The 26,804-nt window shown below is 39.9% G+C and overlaps 1 protein-coding gene across 3 annotated transcripts in view; it reads right to left on the bottom strand.

Annotated features, from left to right (window-relative positions):
- BGAL17 (beta-galactosidase 17) overlaps positions 1-26,804 on the bottom strand; it is an 80,265-nt gene that overhangs the window by 40,113 nt on the left and 13,348 nt on the right. For all 3 annotated transcript variants that reach the window (XR_016103688.1, XM_088959326.1, XM_088959325.1), the window contains one exon: positions 19,505-19,585. Coding sequence is in view for 2 of the 3 variants with exons in the window: in XM_088959326.1 (XP_088815452.1) it covers positions 19,505-19,585 (81 nt within the window). In the remaining variant the exon portion in view is untranslated. The remainder of the gene's footprint in view (positions 1-19,504; positions 19,586-26,804) is intronic.

Here is a 26,804-nt window from a genome sequence, read left to right as displayed (position 1 = left end):
AATAGGTAAAGCATGACTTTTACTCAAACAACAAGTAGTGCAAGAAACATCAAAAGTATGAACATGAGAAATTTTGAAGAAAACTGAAGAGAGTAGAGCTTGAGAGTTCGGTAGTGAGGGTTTGAGAGTGAGAGTTTCGAACCTTACACTCTCTCAGCACCCTAACACTGTTTTATTAAGATAGATGAATAATTACAAGGAGGCCCTTAGTTGGGCAAGAAATTACAAAGAACATAATATAGACAGGATGGGCCCAGAATAAGGCCCATTACAGAAAAACATATATAATAAGAAAAGAATAAATAGCCTATGGGCCATTCGGCCCATCTTCTCTACACTCCCCCTGAAACTTAGCATAGATGTCAATCATGCCAAACTTGCTAGTATCATGCTGAAGTTTTGCCTTGGGAATGCCTTTGGTGAGAAAATCTACCAACTGTCCTTCAGATGTGATGAAAGGAAGACATACTTCACCCGAAGAAACCCTTTCCCTAATGAAATGTCGATCAACTCCAATATGCTTAGTTCTTTCATGTTGCACTGGGTTGTGAGCAATGTTAATGGCAGCCTGATTATCACAGTACAACATCATTGGCTTGTCATGTTCAACCCCAAATTCCTCCACCAAGGATTTTAGCCATAATAATTCAGAAACTCCATGTGCCATGGCCCTGTATTCTGCTTCAGCGGAAGACCGAGCAACAACCGATTGTTTCTTGCTTCTCCAAGAAACAACATTACCAGCCACCAAGCTGCAATACCCAGAAATAGATCTTTTGTCATCAATGTTTCTGGCCCAGTCAGCATCGATGTAGGCTTCAAGTTTCATATGACCATGCTTGGCAAACGGAATTCCCTTTCTTGGGGAGCCCTTCAAATAACATAGGATTCTCTCTGCTGCTGCCAAATGAGTGTCTCGGGGAGCATGCATGAATTGACTAATGCAATTGACTGCATATGCAATATCTGGCCGAGTCATGCATAGATACAAAAGTTTCCCAAGAAGTCTCTGAAAAATTCCTTTGTCTTCTAACAATGTCCCATATGAGGCAGAGAATTTATGACTCATATCAATATAAGTAGTAACTAGTCTAGCATCCATCTTTCCAGTTTCAGAGAGCAACTCAAGAACATATTTCCTTTGGGAGATATGAATCCCATCCTTGGATCTAGCCACTTCTATGCCAAAGAAGTATCTCAATTCCCCCAAATCATTAATCTCAAACTCTGTATGGAGAAAAGATTTTAGATCATGAATTCCTGAAACATCATTACTAGTCACTACAATATCATCTACATACACAATGAGCTACACTGCCAGAGGTCCACTCCTCTTCACAAAAAGAGTATGAACGGACTGTGTCTGCATATAACCAAAGTTAACAAGTGTTGTTCTAAATCTCTCAAACCATGCCCTACGGGACTATTTTAGTCCATAAAGGGATTTCTTCAGCCTGCATACCCTTCCTTTCATATCAGTTCCATACATCCCTGGAGGAAGAGACATATAAACCTCCTCATGTAATTCACCATTCAGAAATGCATTCTTCACATCCAATTAATAAAGAGGCCAGCCAAAGTGAGCAGCTAAAGATAGAAGAACCCCCACAGATGTCATCTTGGCAACAGGTGCAAAGGTCTCCAGATAATCAATCCCATATGTCTGTGTATAGCCTTTTGCAACCAGCCTGGCCTTGTACCATTCAATGGTGCCATCAGCTCGGTATTTGATAGTAAAGACCCACTTGCAACCGACTAGATCCTTCCCTTCAGGCAAATCCACCACTTCCCATGTGTCATTCTTGTGTAGGGCATCGACTTCAGATCTCATAGCATCCCTCCATTCTGGAATCTTAAGAGCTTCTGACACAGACCTGGGAATAGGGTTAGAAGCAACAGAAGAGAGATATGCAAAGTATGAAGGTGAAAGCAATCTGTAAGAAAGGTGCTTGGAAATGCAGTGTGCAATGCACTTCCATTTTCCTTTCCTAACAGCAATGGGAATATCAAGGTCAGGGAATGATGATTCCAAAGGTGCTGAAACTGTACCTGTTGTCTCATCTGTGATTGGAAGAGTACGAGGCTCATGTATTGTGGGAGAAACAACCTGCACATTTCTGGATCTTTGCCTTTGATACACCTCGGAATTGAGGATAGAACGAGGAGGTAGAGGTTGAAGAGTACTGGGACAGGGAGAATGAAACGACTGATCCACCCTTGATACATTTGAAGGAGAAGCAGGCACATCAAAAGACTCAACTAGGACAGGAAGAGGAAGAGCAAACACCTGTGACAAATCCTCCCCCTGTGGACAATGTCCTTCTGGAGAGGAACCATAAAAGGGGTAAAGCTCATCAAAGGTGACATCCATTGAGACATACCGAGTGCCAGTCTTTGGATCAAAACAACAGTAACCCTTCTGTGTGGGGGAATAACCAAGGAAGATACACTTTTGAGCTTTGGGTTCAAATTTATGCCTTTGGACACTTGGGACATGTACATAACAGGTGCAGCCAAAGACACGAAGAGGAACAGGAAAAAGGTCCTTGTCCGGATGAAAGAGATTGAAAGGAGACTTAAACCCTGTGAATAAACCCTAGTTGTTTCTAGGTTAAAGTAGAGAAGAAGAAAGAAGAAGAAAGAAAAGAAAAAGAAGAAGGAGAGGAGTGTTCGGCTAGATTTGAACCCACTTGACTAGAAGAGAGGATGTTCAAAAGTCACTCTCCTAGCCGACCCACTTGACTTTTATTCATAAAACTTAAGTTACAAGAAAGACAACTTTGTCCCTCATAGAAGATGGGACACATAACTTAAACTCAGATACAATAGACATTTCACTTTCAATAAGATACACTAGAATGACCAAAATACCCCTGACCGAGCATTCTAACACTCCCTCTCAAGCTGGAAAGTATATATCATATAGTCCCAACTTGTTACAAGTGTAATCTATTCTTCCCCGAGACAATCCTTTTGTGAAGAGATCTGCCCACTGATTTCCTGAGCTCACATGAGATGTAGTTATTACTCCACTTATCACTTTCTCTCTCACAAAGTGACAATCCACCTCAATATGTTTAGTTCTTTCATGGAAGACAGGATTGGATGAGATGTGAACAGCAGCTTGGTTATCACAGTATAGTTTCATGGGTTTGTCAATTGAGAAACTCATCTCCTGTAGTAGGTTCTTCAACCATACAAGTTCACATGTAATATGAGCCATAGCCCTATACTCTGCTTCCGCACTACTTCCTGCCACCACTGTTTGCTTCTTGCTCTTCCAAGTTACAAGATTGCCACCCAGGAAGGTACAATACCCTGTGGTTGACCTCCTATCTAATACAGAGCCAGCCCAATCAGCATCCATGTACCCTACTATCTCAAGAGTTCCTCCCTTTTGGTATAACAAACCACGACCTGGAGCACCCTTTAGGTACCTAACAATTCTCAGAACAACTTCCCAGTGAGGAACCCTGGGATGTTGCATAAACTGACTCACCACACTCACAGCAAATGATATATTTGGTCGAGTAATGGTCAGGTAGTTCAACTTTCCCACCAACCTTCTGTATCTTCCAGGATCATCAAACTCTTCACCTACATCCACACTTAACTTGGCATTGAGTTCCATAGGAGTCTCTGCTGGTTTAGCACCTAACAACCCTGTTTCTTCAAGTAGATCCCCTGTTTTGACCTCGCAACTTCTATTCCTAAGAAATACTTTAGCTTCCCCAGATCTTTCGTATTGAAGTGGTCCTGTAAGAACTTTTTCAGCCTATCAATTTCATTGTTGTCACTTTCAGTTATGACAATATCATCCACATACACGACTAGCAAGATTTTTCCATCTTTTGAGTTATAGCTAAACACAGAATGATCAACCTGGCACTGTTTCATCCCAAAGGCCTTCACCACTTCACTAAACCTGCCGAACCATGCACGAGGAGATTGCCTTTTTGAGCCTGCACGCCTTACCAACCTCCCCCTGAGCAACAAACCCTGGTGGTTGCTCCATATACACCTCCTCAACAAGATCCCCATGTAGGAAGGCATTTTTTATGTCAAGTTGTAGGAGAGGCCAATCATACATAGTAGCCAATGAGATCAACACCCGAACTGAACCAATTTTAGCCACAGGAGAGAATGTCTCCATATAGTCCACACCATATAGCTGAGAACAGCCCTTGGCCACTAACCGTGCCTTCAATCGTTCCACACTGCCATCAGGACGATGCTTCACTGTATAGACCCATTTACACCCAACAATGTGCTTACCAGGAGGAAGGGTGGTGAGTTCCCACGTGTGATTATGTTGTAGGGCAGAGAGTTCTTCTTCCATGGCGTGCCGCCACCCTGGAGAGGTAAGGGCTTCCTATACTGTCTTGGGAATGGGAACCGATGAGAGTAATGATATAAACTTGCAATAAGAAGCAGAAAGGTGAGCAATGGAAACATGGTTTAAAATGGGATGAGAAGTACAAGTACGTTTACCTTTTCGCAAAGCAATAGGGAGATGAAGATCTGAGGGAGGAGCAGTAGCAGGATCTGTCGACGGGTGCTGAAGTGGAGGAGGAGCCGAAGCACTTCTGCGGGTATACACTTGAGTAATTGGTGGCCTCTCTATAGTAATAGGCATATGATGTGCATCTGCAGTAAGAGTGGGAGCTACGGGAAGGGGGTCCACAACTAGAACAGGAAGAGGAACCACAGAGGGAGAAGAGACCCCGGCATCGAAGAAAAAAGGAACTGATTCAAAGAAGGTGACATCAAGGCACACAAACGATTTATGAAACTTAGGGCTATAACACCTGTACCCTTTCTAAGTCCTTGAGTAGCCAAGAAAAATACACTTCGTAGCTCGAGCATCTAGCATGTCTACTCTAGGCCCCAAGTGTTGAATAAAACAAACACAGCCAACGACTCTGGGGGTGAGAGGAAAGGGAGACAAGGTGGGGAACAACACGGAGAAAGGGGATTGAGTTCCAAGGATTGACATGGGCATCCGATTTATCAAAAAACAGGATGTAAGAACAACATCACTCCAAAAATGCTTTGGGACATGCATATTGATCATCAAGGACCGAGCAATTTCAAGAAGATGTCAATTTTTCCGTTCAACTACATTGTTTTGTTGTGGGGTGTAGGCACAAGAAGTTTGATGAATTATTCAATGATGGTCTAGGTATTGCTGAAATGATGAGGAGATGTATTCTTTGGCATTATCGGAGCGAAGTATTTTCATATGAACATCAAATTGAGTGCGTATTTCAGCATGAAATTTCTGAAAAATAGAGAACAATTCACTACGGTCTTTCATGAGATAGATCCATGTCATCCTTGAAAAGTCATCAACAAAGATTACAAAATACTTAAACCCATTGTATGACACCACTTTAACTGGACCCCATACATCAAAATGAACTAAAGCAAAAGGACTTGAGACACGACTATCAATTCTTGGACTAAATGAGAATCGATGATGTTTTCCCAACTAACATGACTCACAATCTAATGATGAAAGATGACTCAAGGAAGGAACTAGCAGCTTCAAAGCCTTGAGAGAGGGATGACCCAGTCTGCAGTGCCATTGGAGAGGAGTAAGAGATGACTGAAAAGCCACTAGAGGGCCACCACCATCAAGGTAATACAAACCACCGGCTTCATGCCCTCCACCAATCTTCGTCCCCGTCTTGAGATCCTAAAACACACAAGAAGAATGATAGAAGGTTACAGAATAATTAAGGGACTTGGTTAATCTGCTAACAGACATAAGGTTAAAAGGGAACTTAGGAACATATAAAACAGATGCTAAAGACAATGAGGAGGGATCAACATCACCAACACCACAAATACGAAATGTAAAACCATTAGCAAGTGTAACTGTCTGAGATGTGGAGGTGCGAGAAAGGGAAGAAAATACATCAGATGTCCCAGACATATGGTCTGAGGCTCCAGAATCAATGATCCAGGGTGAGGCTTTGGAAGCTAAACAAGTCATACCTGAATGGGCAAGTGTAGCTGTGTTCTACTGAGATGTTTGAAGGAACTGCTCATATATTGCCCATGGTACACTCACCATTTCCTACCCAGAAGCACAAGTGGGTGTAGAGGGGGTTGGGGCAGTTTGCTGGCTTTCAATAATTGTGCTACTACTCTTAGATGTAACATGGTTAGCCCAAGTGTTGGGTGGACCACGCAAATCATAGTAGAAATTAACTGTGTGCCCCTCTAAGCCACAATGTGTACATTTTCTCTGAGCATTACCCCTTCCTTTTCCACGGCCTCCCCCTAACTCACGGCCTCCAGTCCGGCCACTGGCCCGGTTAAACATGTGTCCACCACGGTTTCTTGGAGGACCACTGCTGCCACCACCACTTCTACTTCCACGACCACTCCCTTTAGTCACTACCAAACCAAATCTATCAGAGAAGGAAGAATGTTCCACCGGCTCAATGGATGTCCTCTTAAGACAGGCAAAAACTTCTTCAAGTGAGGGGAGAGTTGATCCCCCCAATATCTGTGCTCTGACAGGCTCATGCTCAGCCTTCAAGCCCACAAGAAACCTAGTCACATCAAGTTGTTCACGTTGCTGTTGTTGGATCTGGACATCTGATGTTAGAGGGTGATACACATTTAGCTCATTGCGGATGTTCCTCAAACTTGCATAATACTCTTCTAAGCTTTGACTTCCTTGCTTCAAATTGAAGTACTCTTGGTATAACTGATATACCCTAGTTGTGTTGTCTTGTCCAGAGTACAACTTTTTTGCATGATCCCAGATCTCTTTGGTTGTATCTAGGAACAAGAAGTTCACACTAATCTTTGGTTCCATGTTGTTCCAAAGGCATGTCATTATCTGTGCATCATCTTGTTCCCAATCACTGAACCTAGGAGAATCAGAGGAAGGTTTCTCCTCCCTCACATGTTTTACTTTCCTCTTGGCCTTCAAGAACACCTCCACAGATTTTGCCCATGGTACATAGTTCTCACCATTCAACTTGATAGATGTCATTTGAACACTTAGATAATCTGAAGAAAGCATGAAGCCTGTTTTGTTGTCATTCCCAACTACAGTTGAAGCCATCTCAATTATTTCTCCTTTGAATATACACCACAATCTCACACTTGTCACAAGACTTATCTCACTTATGATACCACCAACCCACTTTCTTCAACTGCACATTACACACTACACTTTAAAGCTAAAATCATTTAGTCAACACATCAAACACTTGGACTGCACACTACAGGACCATTTACCACCAACACACCACTACTGAAATTACTCAGTCATTTCATCGAACACTTGTTATTCATACTGCAAAACTGATTACACACAAGGTCTAGGGGTTCACTTTTAAGCATTTAGAATCATAGATATGTCAGCCACCACAACACAATCAACGCCACACCACTGTTGTCGTGGACATCAGCAGTCTACTACTCTTCTTTCAGCACACATGCAAGCAATAAAACACAAAAAAAAAACATGACTGATATGTGTACCAATTTCACCCAGCACCACAACAACTAACTTTTGAAGCACACAAAATAAAATCAGCATTCACAATCCATTTCTGAACACACGACAGCAGTGTCCATACCTGCATACGTCCAGCCCTCTTCGTATACTGAATAAAGGGTCTAGTATACCACTTCAACGACCACCACAGCACCGGCCAGAGGCATTCTCACCTCCAGGCCCTCAAAACGACAACTCCTTTTCAGCCCTTTATCGAGTCTTCAATCAGATTGTAGAGAAGATGGGCCAAATGGCCCATAGGTTGTTTATTCTTTCTTGTTATTTATCTTTCTTTTCTGTAATGGGCCTTATTCTGGGCCCATCCTATCCATACTAAATTCTTTGTAAATTCTTGCCCACCTAAGGGCCTCCTTGTAATTATTCAAATATATCTTAATAAAAGAATGTTAGGGTGTTGAGAGAGAGTTGGTTCGAAACTCTCATTCTCAGACCCTCATTGCTGAACTCTCAAGCTCTCCTCTCTTCAGTTTTCTTCATGGTATCAGAGCATATCTGAACCTGAATATCATAGGGCTGGAAGTTTAGTCACATACTGCCTGATTCTTGGAGGTCAGTGGACAAGCCCAAGACTAGAATCTTTTGGGGAAGGGGTTCGGTGACCAGGAAGAATCAGAGATAAAAAATGGAGAAGGGGAACAACTCGGTTCTGTTTTTGAAGCTCGACTGTGTTTTGGACTGTTGAAGCTCGAACTGTAAGTTGTGCTCAGTTTTCTACTTAGAAGTTCGACTGTGTTTGGACTATTGAAGCTCGACTATGTTTGGACAGCTCAGTTCTGTTTTTGAAGCTCGACTGTGTTTGGACTGTTGAAGCTCGAACAGTAAGTTGTGCTTAGTTTTTCTGGTTGTTCTGTATTATCTTCGACTGTGTTTGGACTGTTGAAGTGTCCGAAAAACCCTAGCTGTTCTGTACTACCTTCGACTGCATTAAATCTGGTTTAACCCAGAAATTTCTGGGCTGTTTCTTCTCTTCTTCTTGGATTGTTAAAACCTGCCGAAACATCCTTGTAACAAGGTTGTGTATTGTTACTCATTTTTTGCCGTTTTAAGGGGTTGTACGAACTGTTTTGGGGGGTCTTTTCTCTTCCTTGACAGTGGGGCTGTCTCTATTGCCCACACTATGTTTGTGAAAAAGCCTATTCAACAATACCGATTGGTATTTACTCTTCTTGGCTAAGTGCACAGCTTTGAAAAGGTACTTCGGCTGAGTGCACAGTGCCTAGAAGTTTCTGATTACATGATGTAGTCGGCTGAACTCTGTTTAGAGTGTTTACATGATGTACTCCTCAGAGTTTGAAAACAAAAGTGGTGCTGAATATAGACTGGTTCAGGGGACTCCAAATGATTCCTTATTGACTGTGACCACAATTAAACTAGATGGAACTAATTATTTGGCATGGTCACAATCAATAAAGATTCATGTTTGTAGTAGAGGAAAGTGGGAATTCATTTCCGAGAGTAAAAAGGCTCCCCCAAAAGATGATCCATCTTACGATAAGTGGATGCAAGAAAATTACACTGTCATTGAGCGGCTTGTGAACTCAATGCAGCCACAAATCAGCCAACACTACCTATGGATGAGATCAGCAAAAGAAATTTGGGACAGTGTTGCGGAAACCTATTCACAAAAACTCAATGTGGCCCGGGCAAATAAATTGAGAAGTGATGTAAAGAATTTAAAACAAGGGGAGAAACCGCTTGTTGTATATTTTTCAACCCTGAAGTCCCTATGGCAAGAGATTGTTCTAATAGAAGTTGTACCTTGGGACACCACCAATGATGCAGAGACCTATAGAAAATTGGTTGCAAGGAATAGGATATTTGAGTTCTTAACTGGACTAAACCCAGAATATGATATCACAAAGCAGAATATTCTTTCCAAAGAGTGTGTCTCTTTGTCACAAGCTTATGCATTGGTGAGTAGTGAAGAGAGCAGAAGGGCTGTTTAGGTTCAAGGGGGTGATATGAATGATCATTTTGCCAATATGGGGATTAAACCCAAAGGGAATGTTGGAACTTCTGGTGGCATAAGAAAGAAAGAAGTTATATGTGAGTACTGCAAAAAGTCAAAGCACACCAAAGATAAGTGTTGGAAACTACATCCTAATCTTGTTCCCAGTCGGTTTCAGAAAAAGTATGATAGTAAAAGATCAGGAAGTGTAAATGTAGCTGTCGGGCCAGATAGTAAAGAAATGTCTACTTGTGCACAGTTGGCAACCATGAGAGCAGAATATGAAAAGTTTGGGAAGATGATCAGTCAGCTGAGTGATGTGACCTCTTCTTCCAACCCTTCAGGCAATTCTTCTGTTGCTTCAGCATTTGCTCATTCAGGTATAAGGGCTTCTACCAATTATGCTACCACTTCAGGTAATCTCAAGATCCCTTGGATTATTGACTCAGGTGCTTCTGACCATATGACCAATCTTTCTACCCTATTTGTTTCATATGACTTGCTTCCTGAACGTGATAAAATCACTTTAGTTGATGGTTCACTTGCCCCTATCTCTGGTAAGGGAACCATCAAGGCTACGGATTCCTTGTTCCTACCTTCTGCCCTTCATGTACCTAAACTAAATACAAATTTGTTGTCTGTAAGCAGTTTAACCAACTCACTAAACTGTTGTGTAACCTTCTTTCCTTCCTACTGTGTTTTTCAGGATCTGAAGTCTCAGAAGGTGATTGGGAGTGGCCATGAGGCGAATGGAATATACCTGCTTGATACCCCGGAACAATGCAGTGATCATCTTGGGAATGCAGCACTTGGATCTGTTTCTTCAGAGTCTGTTAGTCGGATCATGTTGTGTCATCGGCATTTTGGTCATCTGTCTTTTTCTGCCTTGAGTGATCTTTTCCTTGAACTGTTTAAGGGAATTAGTTTGTCTAGTCTTCATTGTGAGTCTTGTGAATTGTCAAAGCATTGTAGAAACAATTATCCTTTGAGCAATAAAAGATCTTCTTTTCCTTTTAATATTGTGCACTCTGATGTGTGGGGGCCTTACCACTTACCTTCCATGTGTGGCTATAAATATTTTATCCTGTTTATTGATGATTTTTCTCAGTTCACTTGGATATTCCTGATGAAATCCCGTGATGAAGTTCCAAGACTTGTAAGACAATTCCATGAATTTGTTTTAACCCAATTTGATAACAGGATTAAAATCTTCAGATCTGACAATGCAAAAGAATACTTTGAGAAGAACCTATCCTGCTATCTCTCTGACATGGGGGTTATTCATCAAAGCTCATGTGCTAGGACCCCAAAACAGAATAGGGTTGCTGAGAGGAATAATAGGCATATTGTTGAAGTTGCAAGAAGTATCTTATTTGCCTCACATGTTCCTACTAGGTTTTGGGGTGACGTTCTTCTTACTGCTACATATCTTATAAACGGTATGTCATCTAGGGTTTTGGGGTTTAAGTCTCCCTTCAATCTTCCTCATCCAGACAATGACCTTTTTCCTGTTCCTATTCGTGTCTTTGGCTGCACCTGTTATGTACATGTTCCAAATGTCCAAAGGCATAAATTTGAACCCAAAGCTCAAAAGTGTATCTTCCTTGGTTCTTCCCCCACACAGAAGGGTTATTGTTGTTTTGATCCAAAGTCTGGCAATCGGTATGTCTCAATGGATGTCACCTTTGATGAGCTTTCCCCCTTTTATGGTTCCTCTCCAGAAGGACATTGTCCACAGGGGGAGGATTTGTCACAGGTGTTTGCTCTTCCTTTTCCTATCCCTGTTGAGTCTCTTGATGTGTCTGCTTCTCCTTCAAATGCATGAAGGGTGGATCAGTCTTTCCTTTCTCCTTGTCCCAATACTCTACCTCCTCGTCCTATCCTCAATCCCAAGGTGTATCAAAGGCAAAGATCCAAAAATGTGCAGGTTGTTTCTCCTACAACACATGAGCCTCGTACACTTCCAGTCACAGATGAGACAACAGGTACTGTTTCAGCATCTTTAGATTCATCATTCCCTGACCTTGATATTCGCATTGCTGTTAGGAAAGGAAAATGGAAGTGCACTGCACACTGCATTTCCAAGCACCTTTCTTATAGATTGTTTTCACCTTCATACTTTGCATATCTCTCTTCTGTTGCTTCTAACCCTATTCCCAGGTCTGTGTCAGAAGCTCTTAAGATTCCAAAATGGAGGGATGCTATGAGATCTGAAATCGATGCCCTACACAAGAATGACACATGGGAAGTGGTGGATTTGCCTGAAGGGAAGGATCTAGTCCGTTGCAAGTGGGTCTTTACTATCAAATACCAGGCTGATGGCACCATTGAACGGTACAAGGCCAGGCTGGTTGCAAAAGGCTATACACAGACATATGGGATTGATTATCTGGAGACCTTTGCACCTGTTGCCAAGATGACATCTGTGAGGGTTCTTCTATCTTTAGCTGCTCACTTTGACTGGCCTCTTTATCAATTGAATGTGAAGAATGCATTTCTAAATGGTGAATTACATGAGGAGGTTTATATGTCTCTTCCTCCAGGGATGTATGGAACTGATATGAAAGGAAAGGTATGTAGGCTGAAGAAATCCCTTTATGAACTAAAACAGTCCCTTAGAGCATGGTTTGAGAGATTTAGAACAGCACTTGTTAACTTTGGTTATGTGCAGACACAGTCCGATCATACTCTTTTTGTGAAGAGGAGTGGACCTCTGGCAATATACCTCATTGTGTGTGTAGATGATATTGTAGTGACTGGTAATGATGTTTCAAGAATTCATGATCTAAAATCTTTTCTCCATACAGAGTTTGAGATTAAAGATTTGGGGGACTTGAGATACTTTCTTGGTATAGAAGTGGCTCGATCCAAGGAAGGGATTCATATCTCCCAAAGGAACTATGTTCTTGACTTGCTCTCCAAGACTGGAAAGATGGGTGCTAGACCAGTTGCTACTCCTATTGATATGAATCATAAACTCTCAGCCTCAGAAGGGACATTGTTAGAAGACAAAGGAACCTTTCAGAGACTTCTTGGGAAACTTTTGTATCTATGCATGACTCGGCCAAATATTGCATATGCTGTCAATTGCATTAGCCAATTCATGCATGCTCTCTGAGAAACTCATGGCAGCAGCAGAGAGAATCCTATGTTATTTGAAGGGCTCCCCAAGAAAAGGTATTCTGTTTGCCAAGCATGGTCATATGAAACTTGAAGCCTACACCGATGCTGACTGGGCCGGAAACATTGATGACAAAAGATCTACTTCTGGGTATTGCAGCTTGGTGGCTGGTAATGTTTCTTGGAGAAGCAAGAAACAATCGATTGTTGCTCGATCCTCTGCTGAAGCAAAATATAGGGCCATGGCACATGGAATTTCTGAATTATTATAGCTAAAATCATTGATGGAAGAACTTCGAGTTGAATATGACAAGCCAATGATGTTGTATTGTGATAATCAAGCTGCCATCAACATTGCTCACAACCCAGTGCAACATGATAGAACCAAGCATATTGAAGTTGATCGACACTTCATTAGGGAAAGGATCTCTTCGGGTGAAGTGTGTCTTCCTTTCATCACATCTGAAGGACAGTTGGTAGATTTTCTCACTTTCCAAGGCAAAACTTCAGCATGATATCAGCAAGCTTGGCATGATTGACATCTATGCTAAGCTTGAGGGGGAGTGTAGAGAAGATGGGCCGAATGGCCCATAGGTTGTTTATTCTTTCTTGTTATTTATGTTTCTTTTCTATAATGGGCCTTATTCTGGGCCCATCCTGTCTATATTAAGTTCTTTGTAAATTCTTGCCCTCCTAAGGGCCTCTTTGTAATTATTCAAATATATCTTAATAAAAGAATGTTAGGGTGTTGAGAGAGAGTTGGTTCGAAACTCTCATTCTCAGACCCTCATTGTTGAACTCTCAAGCTCTCCTCTCTTCAGTTTTCTACACAGATCAGCTGTAGGATGATGAAACCTACTGTGAAGCTGGCGGCGAACCTAGGAAGAAGACAACAGCAAGAAAAAGAACACGAGACCTTAATGCTCTGATACCATGTGAATAAACCCTAGTTGTTTATAGGTTAAAGTAGAGAAGAAGAAAGAAAAGAGAAAGAAGAAGGAAAGGAGAAGAGTGTTCGGCCAGACTAGAAGAGAGGATGTTCAAAAGTTACTCTCCTAGCCGACCCACTTGACTTTTATTCATAAAACTCAAGTTACAAGAAAGATAATTTTGTCCCTCATAGAAGATGGGACACATAACTTAAACTCAGATACAATAGACATTTCCCTTTCAATAAGATACACCAGAATGACCACAATAACCCTGACCGAGCATTCTAACAAACCCCAAAACCCTGGATGGCATACGGTTTATAAGATAGGTAGCAGTAAGAACAACATCACCCCAAAACCTTGTAGGAACATGTGAGGCAAATATGATACTTCTTGCAACTTCAACAATATGCCTATTTTTCCTTTCAGCAACTCCATTCTGTTATGGGGTCCTAACACAGGAGCTTTGATGAATAACCCCCATGTCAGAGAGATAGCAGGATAGGTTCTTCTCAAAATATTCTTTTGCATTGTCAGATCTGAAAATTTTAATCCTGGTATTAAATTGAGTTAGAACAAACTCATGGAATTGTCTTACAAGCCTTGGAACTTCATCACGGGATTTCATCAGGAATATCCAAGTGAACCGAGAAAAATCATCAATAAACAGGATAAAATATTTGTAGCCACCCATGGAGGGTAAGTGGTAAGGCCCCCACACATCAGAGTGCACAATATTAAAAGGAAAAGAGGATCTTTTATTACTCAAAGGATAATTGTTTCTACAATGCTTTGATAACTCACAAGACTCACAATGAAGACTGGACAAAATAATTCCCTCAAATAGTTCAGGGAATAGATGACTCAAGGAAAAAAAAGACAGATGACCAAAACGATGATGACACAACATAATCCAACTAATAAACTCTGAAGAAACAGATCCGAGAGCAACATTCCCATGATGATCAGTACATAGTCCCGGAGTATCAAACAGGTATATTCCGTTCGCCTCATGGCCACTCCCAATCACCTTCTGAGACTCCAGATCCTAAAAAACACAGTAGGAAGGAAAAAATGTTACACAACAGTTTAGAGACTTGGTTAAACTACTTACAGACAACAAATTCGTATGTAGTTTAGGTACATGAAGGGCAGAAGGTAGGAACAAGGAATCCGTAGCCTTGATGGTTCCCTTACTAGAGATAGGGGCAAGTGAACCATCAGCTAAAGTGATTTTATCACGTCCAGGAAGCAAGTCATATGAAACAAACAAGGTAGAAAGGTTGGTCATATGGTCAGAAGCACCTGAGTCAATAATCCAAAGGATGTTGAGATTACCTGAAATGGTTGCATGATTGGCAGAAGCCCTTATACCTGAGTGAGCAAATGCAAAAGAAGTTGAATTCCCTGAAGGGTTGGAAGTAGAAGTCACATCACCCAGCTGACTGATCATCTTCCCAAACTTTTCATATTTTGCTCTCATGGCTGCCAACTGTGCACAAGCAGACATTTCTTCAGTATCTGGCCCGATAGCTACATTTGCACTTCCTAATCTTTTACTATCATGTTTTTATTGAAACCGAATGGGAACAAGATTAGGATGTAATTTCCAGCACTTGTCTTTTGTGTGCTTCGACTTTTGCAGTACTCACATATAACTTCTTTCTTTCCTGTGCCACCAGAAGTTCCAGCACTCCCTTTAGGTTTAACCCTCATATTTGCAAAGTGATCACTAATATCAGCCCCTTGAACCTGAACAGCCCTTCTGCTCTCTTCACTACTCACCAATGCATAAGCTTGTGACAATGAGACACACTCTTTGGAAATAATATTCTGTTTTGTGATATCATATTCTGGGTTTAGTCCGATTAAGAACTCAAACACCATGTTCCTTTCAACCAATTTTATGTAGGTCTCTGCATCATTGGCGGTGTCCTAAGTTACAACTTCTATTAGGTCAATCTCTTGCCATAGAGACTTCAGGGTTGAGAAATATACAACTAGAGGTTTCTCCCCTTGCCTTAAATTCTTTACATCACTTCTCAATTTATATGATCTGGCCACATTGAGTTTTTGGGAATAGGTTTCTGCAACACTGTCCCATATTTCCTTTGCTGAATTCATCTATAGGTAGTGTTGACTAATTTGTGACTGCATTGAGTTCACAAGCCACCCAATGACAGTGTAATTTTCTTGCATCCACTTCTCGTAGAATGGATAATCTTCTGGGGGAGCCTTCTTGCTCTCGGAAATGAACCCCCACTTTCCTCTACTACATACATATATCTTTATTGATTGTGACCATGCCAGATAATTAGTTCCATCTAGTTTGACTGTGGTCACAGTCAATAAAGAATCACTTGGAGTCCCCTGAACCAGTCCATATTCAGCACCATTCTTGTTTTCAAACTCTGAGGAGTACCTCGTGTAAACACTTCAAATATGATTTCAGATAACTTCTACAAGTATACTGAATGAGGACAAGTAAGGGCTGAGTTCAACCGTCCTCAAGAAGGCAATACACAAGGCCAAATTACACCCAAAAGTTGTGAGAACCAAGACTGGAGCAGAAACTTCTACACGAGTCACCCAAAAAACAGTTTGGTTCGGCCTTCAAGAAGTAATCAGAAACTTCTAGGCACTGTGCACTCAACTGAAGTTCTTTTCAAATCAGGGACTTCAAGGTAATCACCAAAGAAATAGCCAAGAAGAGTGAATACCAATCAGTATTGCTAAAAAGACCTTTTTACAAACACAGTGAGGGCAATAGAGACGACCCCACTGTCAGAAAGAAAAAAAGGCCTCAAGAACAGTTCATACAGTCCCCAAAAACAGCCAAATAGAAGCAACAATCCACAGCTCTTGATACAAGGATATTTCGGTAGTTTTGACAGTCCAAGAAGGAGTTAAAACAACCCAGAAATTTCTGGGATAAACCAGATTAAAGGGCAACTGAAAGTTGTACAGAAACAACCCAGAAGTTTCGGACACTACAACAGTCCAAACACACCCAAAAAATAACCAAAAAACTGAGCACAACTTACAATTTTGAGCTTAAAATCAGAAACGAGTTGTTCCCCTTCCCCTTTTTCTTTTCTCTGATTTTTCCTGGCCACTGAACCACTTCTCCAAGAGACTCGAGTCTTGGGCACTTCCAATGACCTCCAAGAATCAGGCAACACGAGTTAAGCTTCCAGCCCTAGGATATTGAAGTTCAGGTATGCTCTGATACCGTGAAGAAAACTGAAGTTCAGGTATGCTCTGATAGCAAAAAAAGCAAAGGATACCACTTTCCAAATCTTTTCTTCATCCATAGATCTAGTGGAATCACTTTTCACTAAAGAATCACCCTTAGTGGACATAGTGTCAGTTGCATGTCCATCTATTACCTGATAGGCCCGAGGTTCAGTCTTTTTTTTAGAACCCTTAGCTGGTCAGATTGGACAATCTGGAATGATGTGACCATGTTGCTTGCAATAGGTGCACAAACTCTTCTTCTTACAGAGAAGCAATATGTCCAAAACCCTTACACTCGTAACATTGGGTTGTTTTGGAGAAGTCTTTGGAGGTTGACTTCTTACCTCCATGAACAACAAAAGTTATTTCAGCCCCAATTTCAGTCATCTTTCCATCAAATCCAGCTATAGTGAGAAGCCTAGTCTCTTATTAGTAACTCCCTAAAACAGAACCCAGATCTGGAAGTGTTTCCCTACTTAGAATATTGGACCTGATTATCTCATATTCAGGTCTAAGCCTTATAAAAAAACTGAGTTACCTTCCTCTTCTCAAAATGTTTCTAGAGATATTTCACACATTCTGCTGAGTCTGAGGGATCAATATGGATGAGTTTGTATTCGACTCACAAATCAAGAAAACCCGAATAGTATTCTTGTATCCTTCTATCTCCTTGACTGTAGGCAAATATCTCTGATTCTATTTGATACTGTCTAGATATATTGGACTGTTGATAAACTTTCTCCATATATGAATACATTTCATAGGTTGTTTTCATTTTTCTCATTGGTACAGAAATATGATAATCAATAGAACTAAGAATCCAATGGGTTAGCAGATCAGCAAATGTAATGGCCGATTCTTTGGCCAAGCAAGGGGTGATCTGTTTTGGGCTACTTTGTAATTTGTCTCTAAGGTTTGGGCATGTTTAGTGTTTATGATTCAGTCCTTGGGGGAGGTAACATCTTGTGCCTCTTATTAGGCTGCTTGTATTTCTGATATTTATTTCAATAAAATTCTCTCATTTATCAAAAAAAATAGAACTAAGAATCCACGAAACAATCTTGCCATTATCTAGTTTCCATTGTTGTAAGGCTTTGAGCTCGGTCTCAATTGGTTTAGTGACAGTCCCATTAAGGTGTCCTTCCAAACCTTTCCCTTCAACATAAAAATCAAAGTGGAATTTCCACATCCCATAATTTTGTCCATTCAGCTTCACAGAAATAATATCCCCTCTGTTTGAAGCCATTACAAAAAGAAGGGTTCGGCAATATCTGCCCAAGAGGAGGAAAGGGCGAACCAGTACTACAGTAATCCAGAAAATTCTAGAGAAGGGTTCGAACAACTTCAGCAAACAAAAAAATGTTGACAGTCCAAAAAAGGTAAGTTTCAGGACTATCGAACCAAAGGAAGGACCAAAAACCCTTCAAAAAGGAGATGGAAAAGAGATCCAAGTGACTGGAGGGCAAGAGGGGCCTAGGGCGACACCATATCTAGAGTTATAGGCTGATTGGATCAGCCGAAAGAGAGAAAAGTGTGAATAACCAACCTGTCAGGCATCTATTTCAGAAAAAATAGGGTTTTTGTGCTGATCGAAACAGCCCTCAAGTAGATCCAGATCAGAATCCGAACAGTACTAGTGGAAGCCTTGAAGAACACTCTTAATCTTGTGTAAAAACCAAAACTCTCAGGCTAATACAGATGACCTGCTCTGATACCATGTGAGCAGAACTGAGAACAAGAGAGAGCAGATTCAGGGGTGTCAAGAATGGTCAACCCCCACCCTAAAGAGCCCCTTTTATATTAAAAGATATATACAGTTACAAGAATGCCCTTATAGGGCTGAAAGATAAAAAGAACAAATAAAATAATAAGAGTAATGTACAACAAGGGCTATACTAATAATGTACATCAAGGTATATCTTCACATTTCGATTATTAAGCTGTTGGCGAAGGTTTCTAATCATGGACAATGTCAAAAACTAAAAAATATTTCAATGAGAAGCTTTGAGGATTTACTAGGGTTTGGTGAGGCATCACAATCATGAAATATATTCAATTGTTGACCACTATACCATTTTCTGAGCATTGAACCTAGAGAAGTTTCAGCTGATTGGATCATTGGAAGACTTAAAGAAATTTCAAAGGAAACAATGATTAGAAGTGATAGGTTGAAGTTTAAAGGAACATTTATTCTGCCATCAACAATGGACCATAGTTAGTTTGTGGTATGTTTCAATCATGAACCATAGAGATGGCAAAAAAAAAGTTTCAAGGTCTTATGCTGTTATAATTGGTTAATTCATATTGGAGGAATATTATAAGCATTTTCAAAGGTCTCAGCTCTCAATATTCTACAATCTCATTTTAAACTCCTGGTATTTGAAGCTCAATGTTCTAATAATATGATTTAGTAGGCATGGGGAAGGTTAAAGATCCAGTACTTTCACATAAACGTAGAAAGTATATTAAACTATTGTGATATTTTAAGTTGGAATATTCCCATGTTTTCATAGTTGGTTTGTTGAAACTGAAAATAAAACAGAATTATATGCTACCTGGAAGGACTCATGATTTTCACTTATTTCTTTCGTGGTCATGGGAGTTCAAGATGAGTTCTCTAACTTAACGTCATTACTATATCTGAGTGGTACGTTTCTTACCAATGGGATTTGCGTAACAATAAATGAGAGAAAATTCTAAGCAATAATTAATAAATTGACCTACCTGGACCATAATAATAGGGCCCCCATTGCAATAAAGAAGAGGAGATATCTTAGGAAGTAGAATATCCCACCATGCTTCAACCTGTGACAAATACAAAAGTCCAGCCTATCACAAGCTTTCTAACATGGAAAAGAAAAGAACCTATATCAGCATCACAGGAGTAGGTATCAGGCATGATACACTTCAGAAACCAAGAGTATTTATATTATTCAAACATAAATGTATTGTTTATAATTGTAATTGTTTTAAAAGGCCTCAAGGCGTGATGCTTACGTCTTGAGGCAAGGCTCTCAGATTTTTGCCTCAAGGCTTAAGCCTCATAACTTTTGCTTGAAGCTTAAGCCTTTGTCAGAAAGAGGCGCAAGCCTCAAGCCTCAAGGTGTGAGGCATAAACCTCAAAAACCTACAATAATTGAGTGATTCAATACAAAAAAAATATGTTTTTTTTTGTAAGTTTAAAACATATTGGAAGGTCACTCTGGTAATTATGGACAAATAAAAAGATTAGAATGAAAAGTTAATAGAGAACATAGAGTTCCTAGTGTCCCTTAGGGTTTTAGAAGAGTTCAATGCAATAAGGGCCAAAAGGAACCTTTGTCACTCTTGGTCAAATCAAATGGGATTTTTTTTCTTATAATTCTACACTTTGGTGACTAGAAATCTAAAATCCTAAGTTTGTCATTTTTTCTATTTTCTCTATAAGAAAAATATTATCTACCCAATTTTTGCATCTCAATTCTCTTCCTAATGGATTTGTTTTCTTTTTATTGTTTTCTCCATAGACTAAACCAACTAAATTATTTACTTTCTTCTAAAATGTTAGGTAGCCAGAATTCTAGATCTATTGGGTATTGGAGAAATTTTCAGGAAAGGAAGTGAAGTTGTTCATGTGTACTTAATCCCAATTGGGTAGGGAGAGTCCATCAGAGCTTAACTATTTGCTTTATTGCAAAGAATTAGATTAGCAAAGTTTCATGGATTTGAGAGGTTGGGAATTGAAGGAAACTTGCAAGTTGCAGTGGAATGGATAACTGGACAAAATTAAGGCTCTTGAAGATATTGGAAAAAACTAAAGGGAGGCCAGAACATTAGAAACCATGGAAGACTCATTCTAATGGTTTGGAAGATTAGATAATGTCCTCGTGCATCTGTCAGCTATAAATGGAGTCAAAAGGGATATGATGTATCTGGATTCTACTTTCTCAAATACATCCTTTGGTAAACTTCTCACTTCCTCAGTCCAAGGTTTTTTCTGTTTTATTTCCCGCTATACATCCTCAGTATAATTTTACATTACTACAAGAATAAAAGTTATTATGTTATTAATCAAAAATAAAATAAAATAAAACAGAACTCTGAACCAAGTGAATCCCAATACTCTCAATCATTTATTTTCTGACATACCATCTGATTTATGTCTTCCTATTGTTGTTTGTAAGGAAAACCATAGTTATACTAAGCATCCTATTTCATCATTTATAATTCTTTGTCTTCATCATTTTGTACATCTGCTTCTCTATCTGGTGTCTCTATTATTTCTAGTGTTGCAAAAGCTGAGAGTCATCCAAAATGGAAAGAAGCAATGATCTAAGATATGAGAACCCATGTAAATAATGGTAATCAAAAAGTGATTGATCACCTTGTAGGAAAGGAACCAACACAATGCATGTAGGCCTTTACAATTATGCAGGAGGATAATGGCATAGTTAACAAGTACAAAGCCAAGTCAGTGGCAAAATAATTTACTCAAACCTATAGGATTGAACTATGAAGAAACTTTTGCCCCTGCTGCTAAGATGAACACCATTGAAGTTGTGTTGTCTCTCATTATTAATGACTCTTGGTCTCTCCATCAACTAGATGTAAGATAACATTTTATTACATGATGACTTGAAGGAAAAGGTATAAACGGTGGCACCTCCAGGTTTTGGGTTCCTAGGTTAGGAGGGGAAGTTTACAAACTTAGAAATGTAATCTAAGGGCTCAAACAATCACCTAGGGCCCAGTCCAAATGATTTGTTCAGTCAACTCAGATGTTAGGGTTCAAGGGTTCATTTATCCTTATTTCATATTTCGATAATGGTAGTTGCTAACTTGCTATAGATAAACGTTTAAACTTTAGATAAGATACAAGATCTAAAAAATTTCTAGACATAAATGTTGAGAAAAAGGACCTAAACTCCCTAAAATACTTCTTTAGCATAAAATTGCCAAGCATAAGAAAGAAATTTCCATATCCTAATGGAAGTATACTCCAGATCTTCTCAAGGAGACAAGAAAATTTGGTCCTAAACCAATTTAGACAACTATATAATCAAACATGAAGCTGGATTGTTAGCGTAGTGAATTAGATCAGGATGTCACCTTGTTCTAATGACTTTCTGGTAAGATGATCTACTTGTCACTTGCCTAACTAAATATTTTTCATGCAATAGGTATTGTGAATCAGTATGTATTCTCCTCAATCTACTACTCTAATCATGGAAATCTAATCCTATTTTACCTTATGGGTACTTCAAGAAAAGGTTTATTCCATAAGAATGGCCATATGAGAGTAGAAGCTTATACAGATATTGACTAGGAGGTTCAGTTGCAAATTAGTGATCCTCATCTGGATATTGTACATCTATTGATGGCAATATTGTCATTTGGAAAAGTTAAAAATGCAGTAGTTTCTAGATCAAGGAGCTCGGTTGCTCAGTAGAGGGTCCAGTGAATCTAAAAAGACCATCACCTAATGTTGGTCCCAGCTACCTAGGCTCTTGGGAGGGGCGGACCGGATACAAACCTAACCTTTGGCTTATTTATTTATTTATTTATTCATTCATTTATTTACTTTGTACAATGTGGCTGCTCTCATAAGAGGGTCCAATGAGTATATTGAGATAACAAAGTTTCTATCAACATTACTCACGACCTAGTACAACATGATTGAACCAATACTGAAGTACATAGATGTTCTATTAGAGGATAAGTTGCTTCCAATGATATTTGCCTTGTTTTTGTGTATAAGAGGATCTGTTGCAGAAGTGTTAACCAAATCTGTTGGGAAGTCTCAGTTATCTAATGTTCTTGGCAAGCTAGCCATGTTTGATATCTTTGAAGAAGATCTTGATCAAGCTGTGTAAAAGTGTAAAACAATCAAGGACAAGACATACCAATTAAGGTATTGTCTTCAAGATAGTAAATTCCCCCACAATTAGAAAGATCCTTTTCTTTTATCAGTAAAGCTCTTCTAAAAATTGCAGGTATCTCAAGAAATTTCTACCCCTAGGATACAATGCCCACACACTAGTTTCATGCAACCAAAGGATGCAATTCTTCCAATCACAGTGAAACAAATATCCAGAAAAAACAAGAAAAAATAACGAGGAAACAAGAGAATAAGAGAACTCAAGAGGAGAGAACTTTGAGATCGCAATTGTGTCATTCAGGATTATCCCATTTGATCCATTCATTGGCCTTTTAGTGACTCCCATAGCTTCACAATTGACCATTTGAAACTGTGTGCCTTTTTATGTCGAAAAGACACCAGCTCTCTCATTGATCACAACAGCTGTGTCTCTACAATTTATTTCAATTTTGAGACTTTCCTAAATTGTAACTAGTCTGAATGGCTATCTCATGCATCCCTTCATTCCAATGAGTAACATAGAATCTTAACCTTTAGATCTACTTAACTGTGATGACCAAGATCATGACCATTTTGGAATTAAATAGGTGTTGGAGTACAGACAAAATGGAGCATTGGCAGCTTCCAAATTATAGTGATTCTCTCTCGTCCATGTCTGCACCCACATATGCACTTGAGAGAATTTAAAAAAAAAATTCCAAATATTGGCCTTCACAAGACTTGAACCCTTATAACTATAGTTTGAAAACAAAGCCCATAATTCCCATAATATTTTCACCTAAGAGGAACCTATTGAAAATTTTGTAAATAAATATATATAACTTTTGAAAATACCCCAAAATAATATCTGAAACCAGCTTGAGGGTGTGTGTTGTTTGGTAATTGGTACACTAGGACCACATCATATGGTGTGCATGAGTTTAAACATATATAGGAGTAATAAGCCATTTGATATTCTATTTAATGGTAAATAAAATAGGAATAGGGAAACAACTCAGCCTTTTCTATTCAATCTCTTCTTCTTTCTCCCTGCTTTTGTTCATTATATTTGACTATTAATGTCACACCATTTGACACATAATGCAATTGTTGACAACTTGACATGGCTATATCTCTATCGATGAGGTAATTGGCAGCTAAAATCACAAGAGGATAACCATAGAAACGTCATTGCCCTATGATATGCCAAAAAACTCCGTAAACAAGAATTTTAATGGCCTCGTTAACATTACTTAAAACGAATCTATAGAAGTGGTGAGCTCATTTGAACCATGTGACAAGTCTAGTTGTCACGTGAGATGAATAAATAACCTTGGGCCGGGGCAAGGATAAGGCTCATTTGACGCCCAGTGGTTGTTTGCATAATAAAATGGTGAGCTTGCTGGGAAATCCCTACAAGGTGGAACTTATTGGACCATGTGACAGGTCTAGTTGTCACATGAGATCAACTAATGGGCCAACGATGGGAGACCAGAAGATTGGTCCATCTTCTTCCCAAATTGAAGGCCATTGAAGCTCCACTTATGCTAACCCAAACTCGATGACGAAGGCAAAGCTGCAATTGGTCTCAAGGTCGGAGGCAGAGAATAGGCACTCAAATGGAAATATTTCAGATCACCCCAACCCTAGATACACAAGATCAAGATCGGAGGACATTGAAGATGATGATAAGAGGTGGGAAATATGTATACACTCAAATGAAGAAGATTCAGTTGCAGAGGACGAATCAGCTGATGAATACGAAGGGGAGGATTACAAACTGCATGAGAAAAATGAGAACGACCTAAATACATACATTTTATTTGGAGAAGACGACTTGGAATCAAAAGAAGCTTCCTCTTTGAGTCTAGTAATACTCGGTAGAGGTGTCAACACAACAGAGAACAAGGAGGCTTCCGGAGTAGCTATTCAAAGCTCAGACACTGAGAAACCAAAACCAAGTATTGCTTCTAGGCAGGGGGATCGTAATGAAATAGTGGAGGTTCACTCGAAGCTGAGCAAAGAGAGCCCAGTTATTGTGGAACAACAAGCCAGAGTAAGCAGTCAGCAGGCTGATACTTTAACAGAAGCTTCCCAAGTTAAAACCCCAAGCAGGTCAAACAATGCTAATCATACCCCTAAGCAAGAAAAACTACCTAAACCTTCTCCCCACTTGGAACCAGGTAAAATTGTGAATTCAATTTTGTCTACTAACTGTTGTTCAGTGTCCATAGCTCATATTTCAGCTTCTAAGGAAATCAAGTTGCCGCAAATTGATGATAGGGTACAGGCAGTTACAGAAGCTGCGGGTGAGAGCCAAAAAAAAAAAGAAGAGGGTTTAAAAATTTGGGATATGATTGAAAGTATGCTTGAATACCTCAAAATAAATGAACCAGAGGAGAAAGGTAATGAGCAGGTGAGGGAAAAAAGGACCAACCCTAATATCGGTATTGCAAATTACAGGGAAAACTTGGGGGGAGTAGGGGTGAGAGAAAAAGTACATGAGACTAGTGACTCAGTGGCTGAATTTGTGAAAAAACTGGGGTGCAAGCTGCAAAATCCAAATGATCTCAAAATTTACCCAAGGAAGAATAAGGAGGAAGGAACGATCAAGAAGAGGAAGTTGAGTGCAGTGAAAAGGCTGAGAAAGGATGTAAAGGAAGATAAGGAATTCAGTGAGAGAAGGGGGAGGGTTAGAGGGAACAAATAGAAGGAATAGAAAGAAGGGAAAAGTGTGACCGGAAAAATGAAGATAATTAACTGGAATGCTAGTAAAGATGGCAACTTGACCCATCCCCATGGGCCCCGCCCTGCCCTGCCCCGGTCAAGGCAGGTTTTTTTACCATTGGTTGGGGAAAATCCGAAACTTTGGGGGTTGAGGATGGGGCGGGGATGGTATTTGTGCACCCCACCCGACTATATTATATAACATAATACATATAAAATTGTTAATACATGCTAATGTATATTATATTATACTATTTTATATTACATAATATAAAATAATTCTAGGTAGGTTTCAAAAAAATAAAAATAAATAAATTTATAAGTATACAAGTAAGAATGGTCGGGGCGGGACGAGGCAAAGTCGAGGATCCCCATGCCACATGGGGACGGGGATGGGGTTAAGATTTTTAGCCCCACTAGGGTTCGGGGTGGGGATAGGGTAGGGAATTTCAATTCGGGGTCGGGTACGGGGCAGGCAAAACCCGGCTCCGCCCCGCCCCATTGCCATTCCTAAATGTTGGAGGTTTGGGAAGGGTAAGGAAAAAACCATGATCAAGGAAGTGTCTAGAAGATAGAAAAGCCAGATATTGTGTTAATCCAAGAATCTAAGGCTGTTGAAGTTGATAAAAGATGGATCAGAAGCATTTGGAGAGCGAGGGGATTAAACTGGGTAGTTTTACCTTCGTGGGGGGCCTCTGGTGGTGTAGTGACAATTTGGAATAGTGAGACCCTAATTGGAGTGGAGGAATTAGTGGGTAATTTACTATCTCAATCAAATTCAGGCAGGCGACAGATGGTTTCAAATGGGTGATGGCTAATGTTTACAGTCCTAATGGATATAGAGAAAGAAATGATCTTTGGGAGGAACTAGAATATAAGGGGTTTATGGGATGGACCTTGGTGTCTAGGAGGTGATTCCAATGTCATTAGATTCACGAATGAGACAAACAACCCTAGGCAAAGGTTTAATCAAAGTATGAGGAAGTTCAATCAGTTTATTAATACTTTTGAGCTTAAGGAACTAACCCTTTCTCATAGTAATTTCACTTGGTCCAATATGCTAGCCAACCCAATTTGTTCCAAATTGGAGATTTTGATTCATAATGGATTGGGAGGAACATTGGGGAAGCTTAATGTCTAGAGCTCTTCCAAGAGTAACATTGGACCGCTAGCCATTTTCTATATGTAAAGCTAATGTGGGGGTATAGGTCCAACTCCTTTCAGGTTTGAGAATGTGGTTAACTTCTACTGGATTTATTTTGAAGGTCAATGAATGGTGGGAGGGAAGTAATCCAAGGGTAAATTGGGAAGGCAAGAAATTCCACTAGAAGTTGAAGATACTAAAAACCAAGATTAAAGAGTGGAATATCCAACACTTTGGAAGAGTGGAAAAAAAAGCAAGAATTAATCAACAAAATTGAGGACTTGGACGAAAAAGAAGGTAGGGGCTCTTTTGGGAAA

This window comes from Nelumbo lutea, chromosome 8, assembly GCF_056320005.1.
Source record: "Nelumbo lutea isolate HS-2025 chromosome 8, American lotus-T2T, whole genome shotgun sequence".
NCBI lineage: Eukaryota > Viridiplantae > Streptophyta > Magnoliopsida > Proteales > Nelumbonaceae > Nelumbo > Nelumbo lutea.
This window is presented reverse-complemented; position numbering and strand designations above follow the sequence as displayed.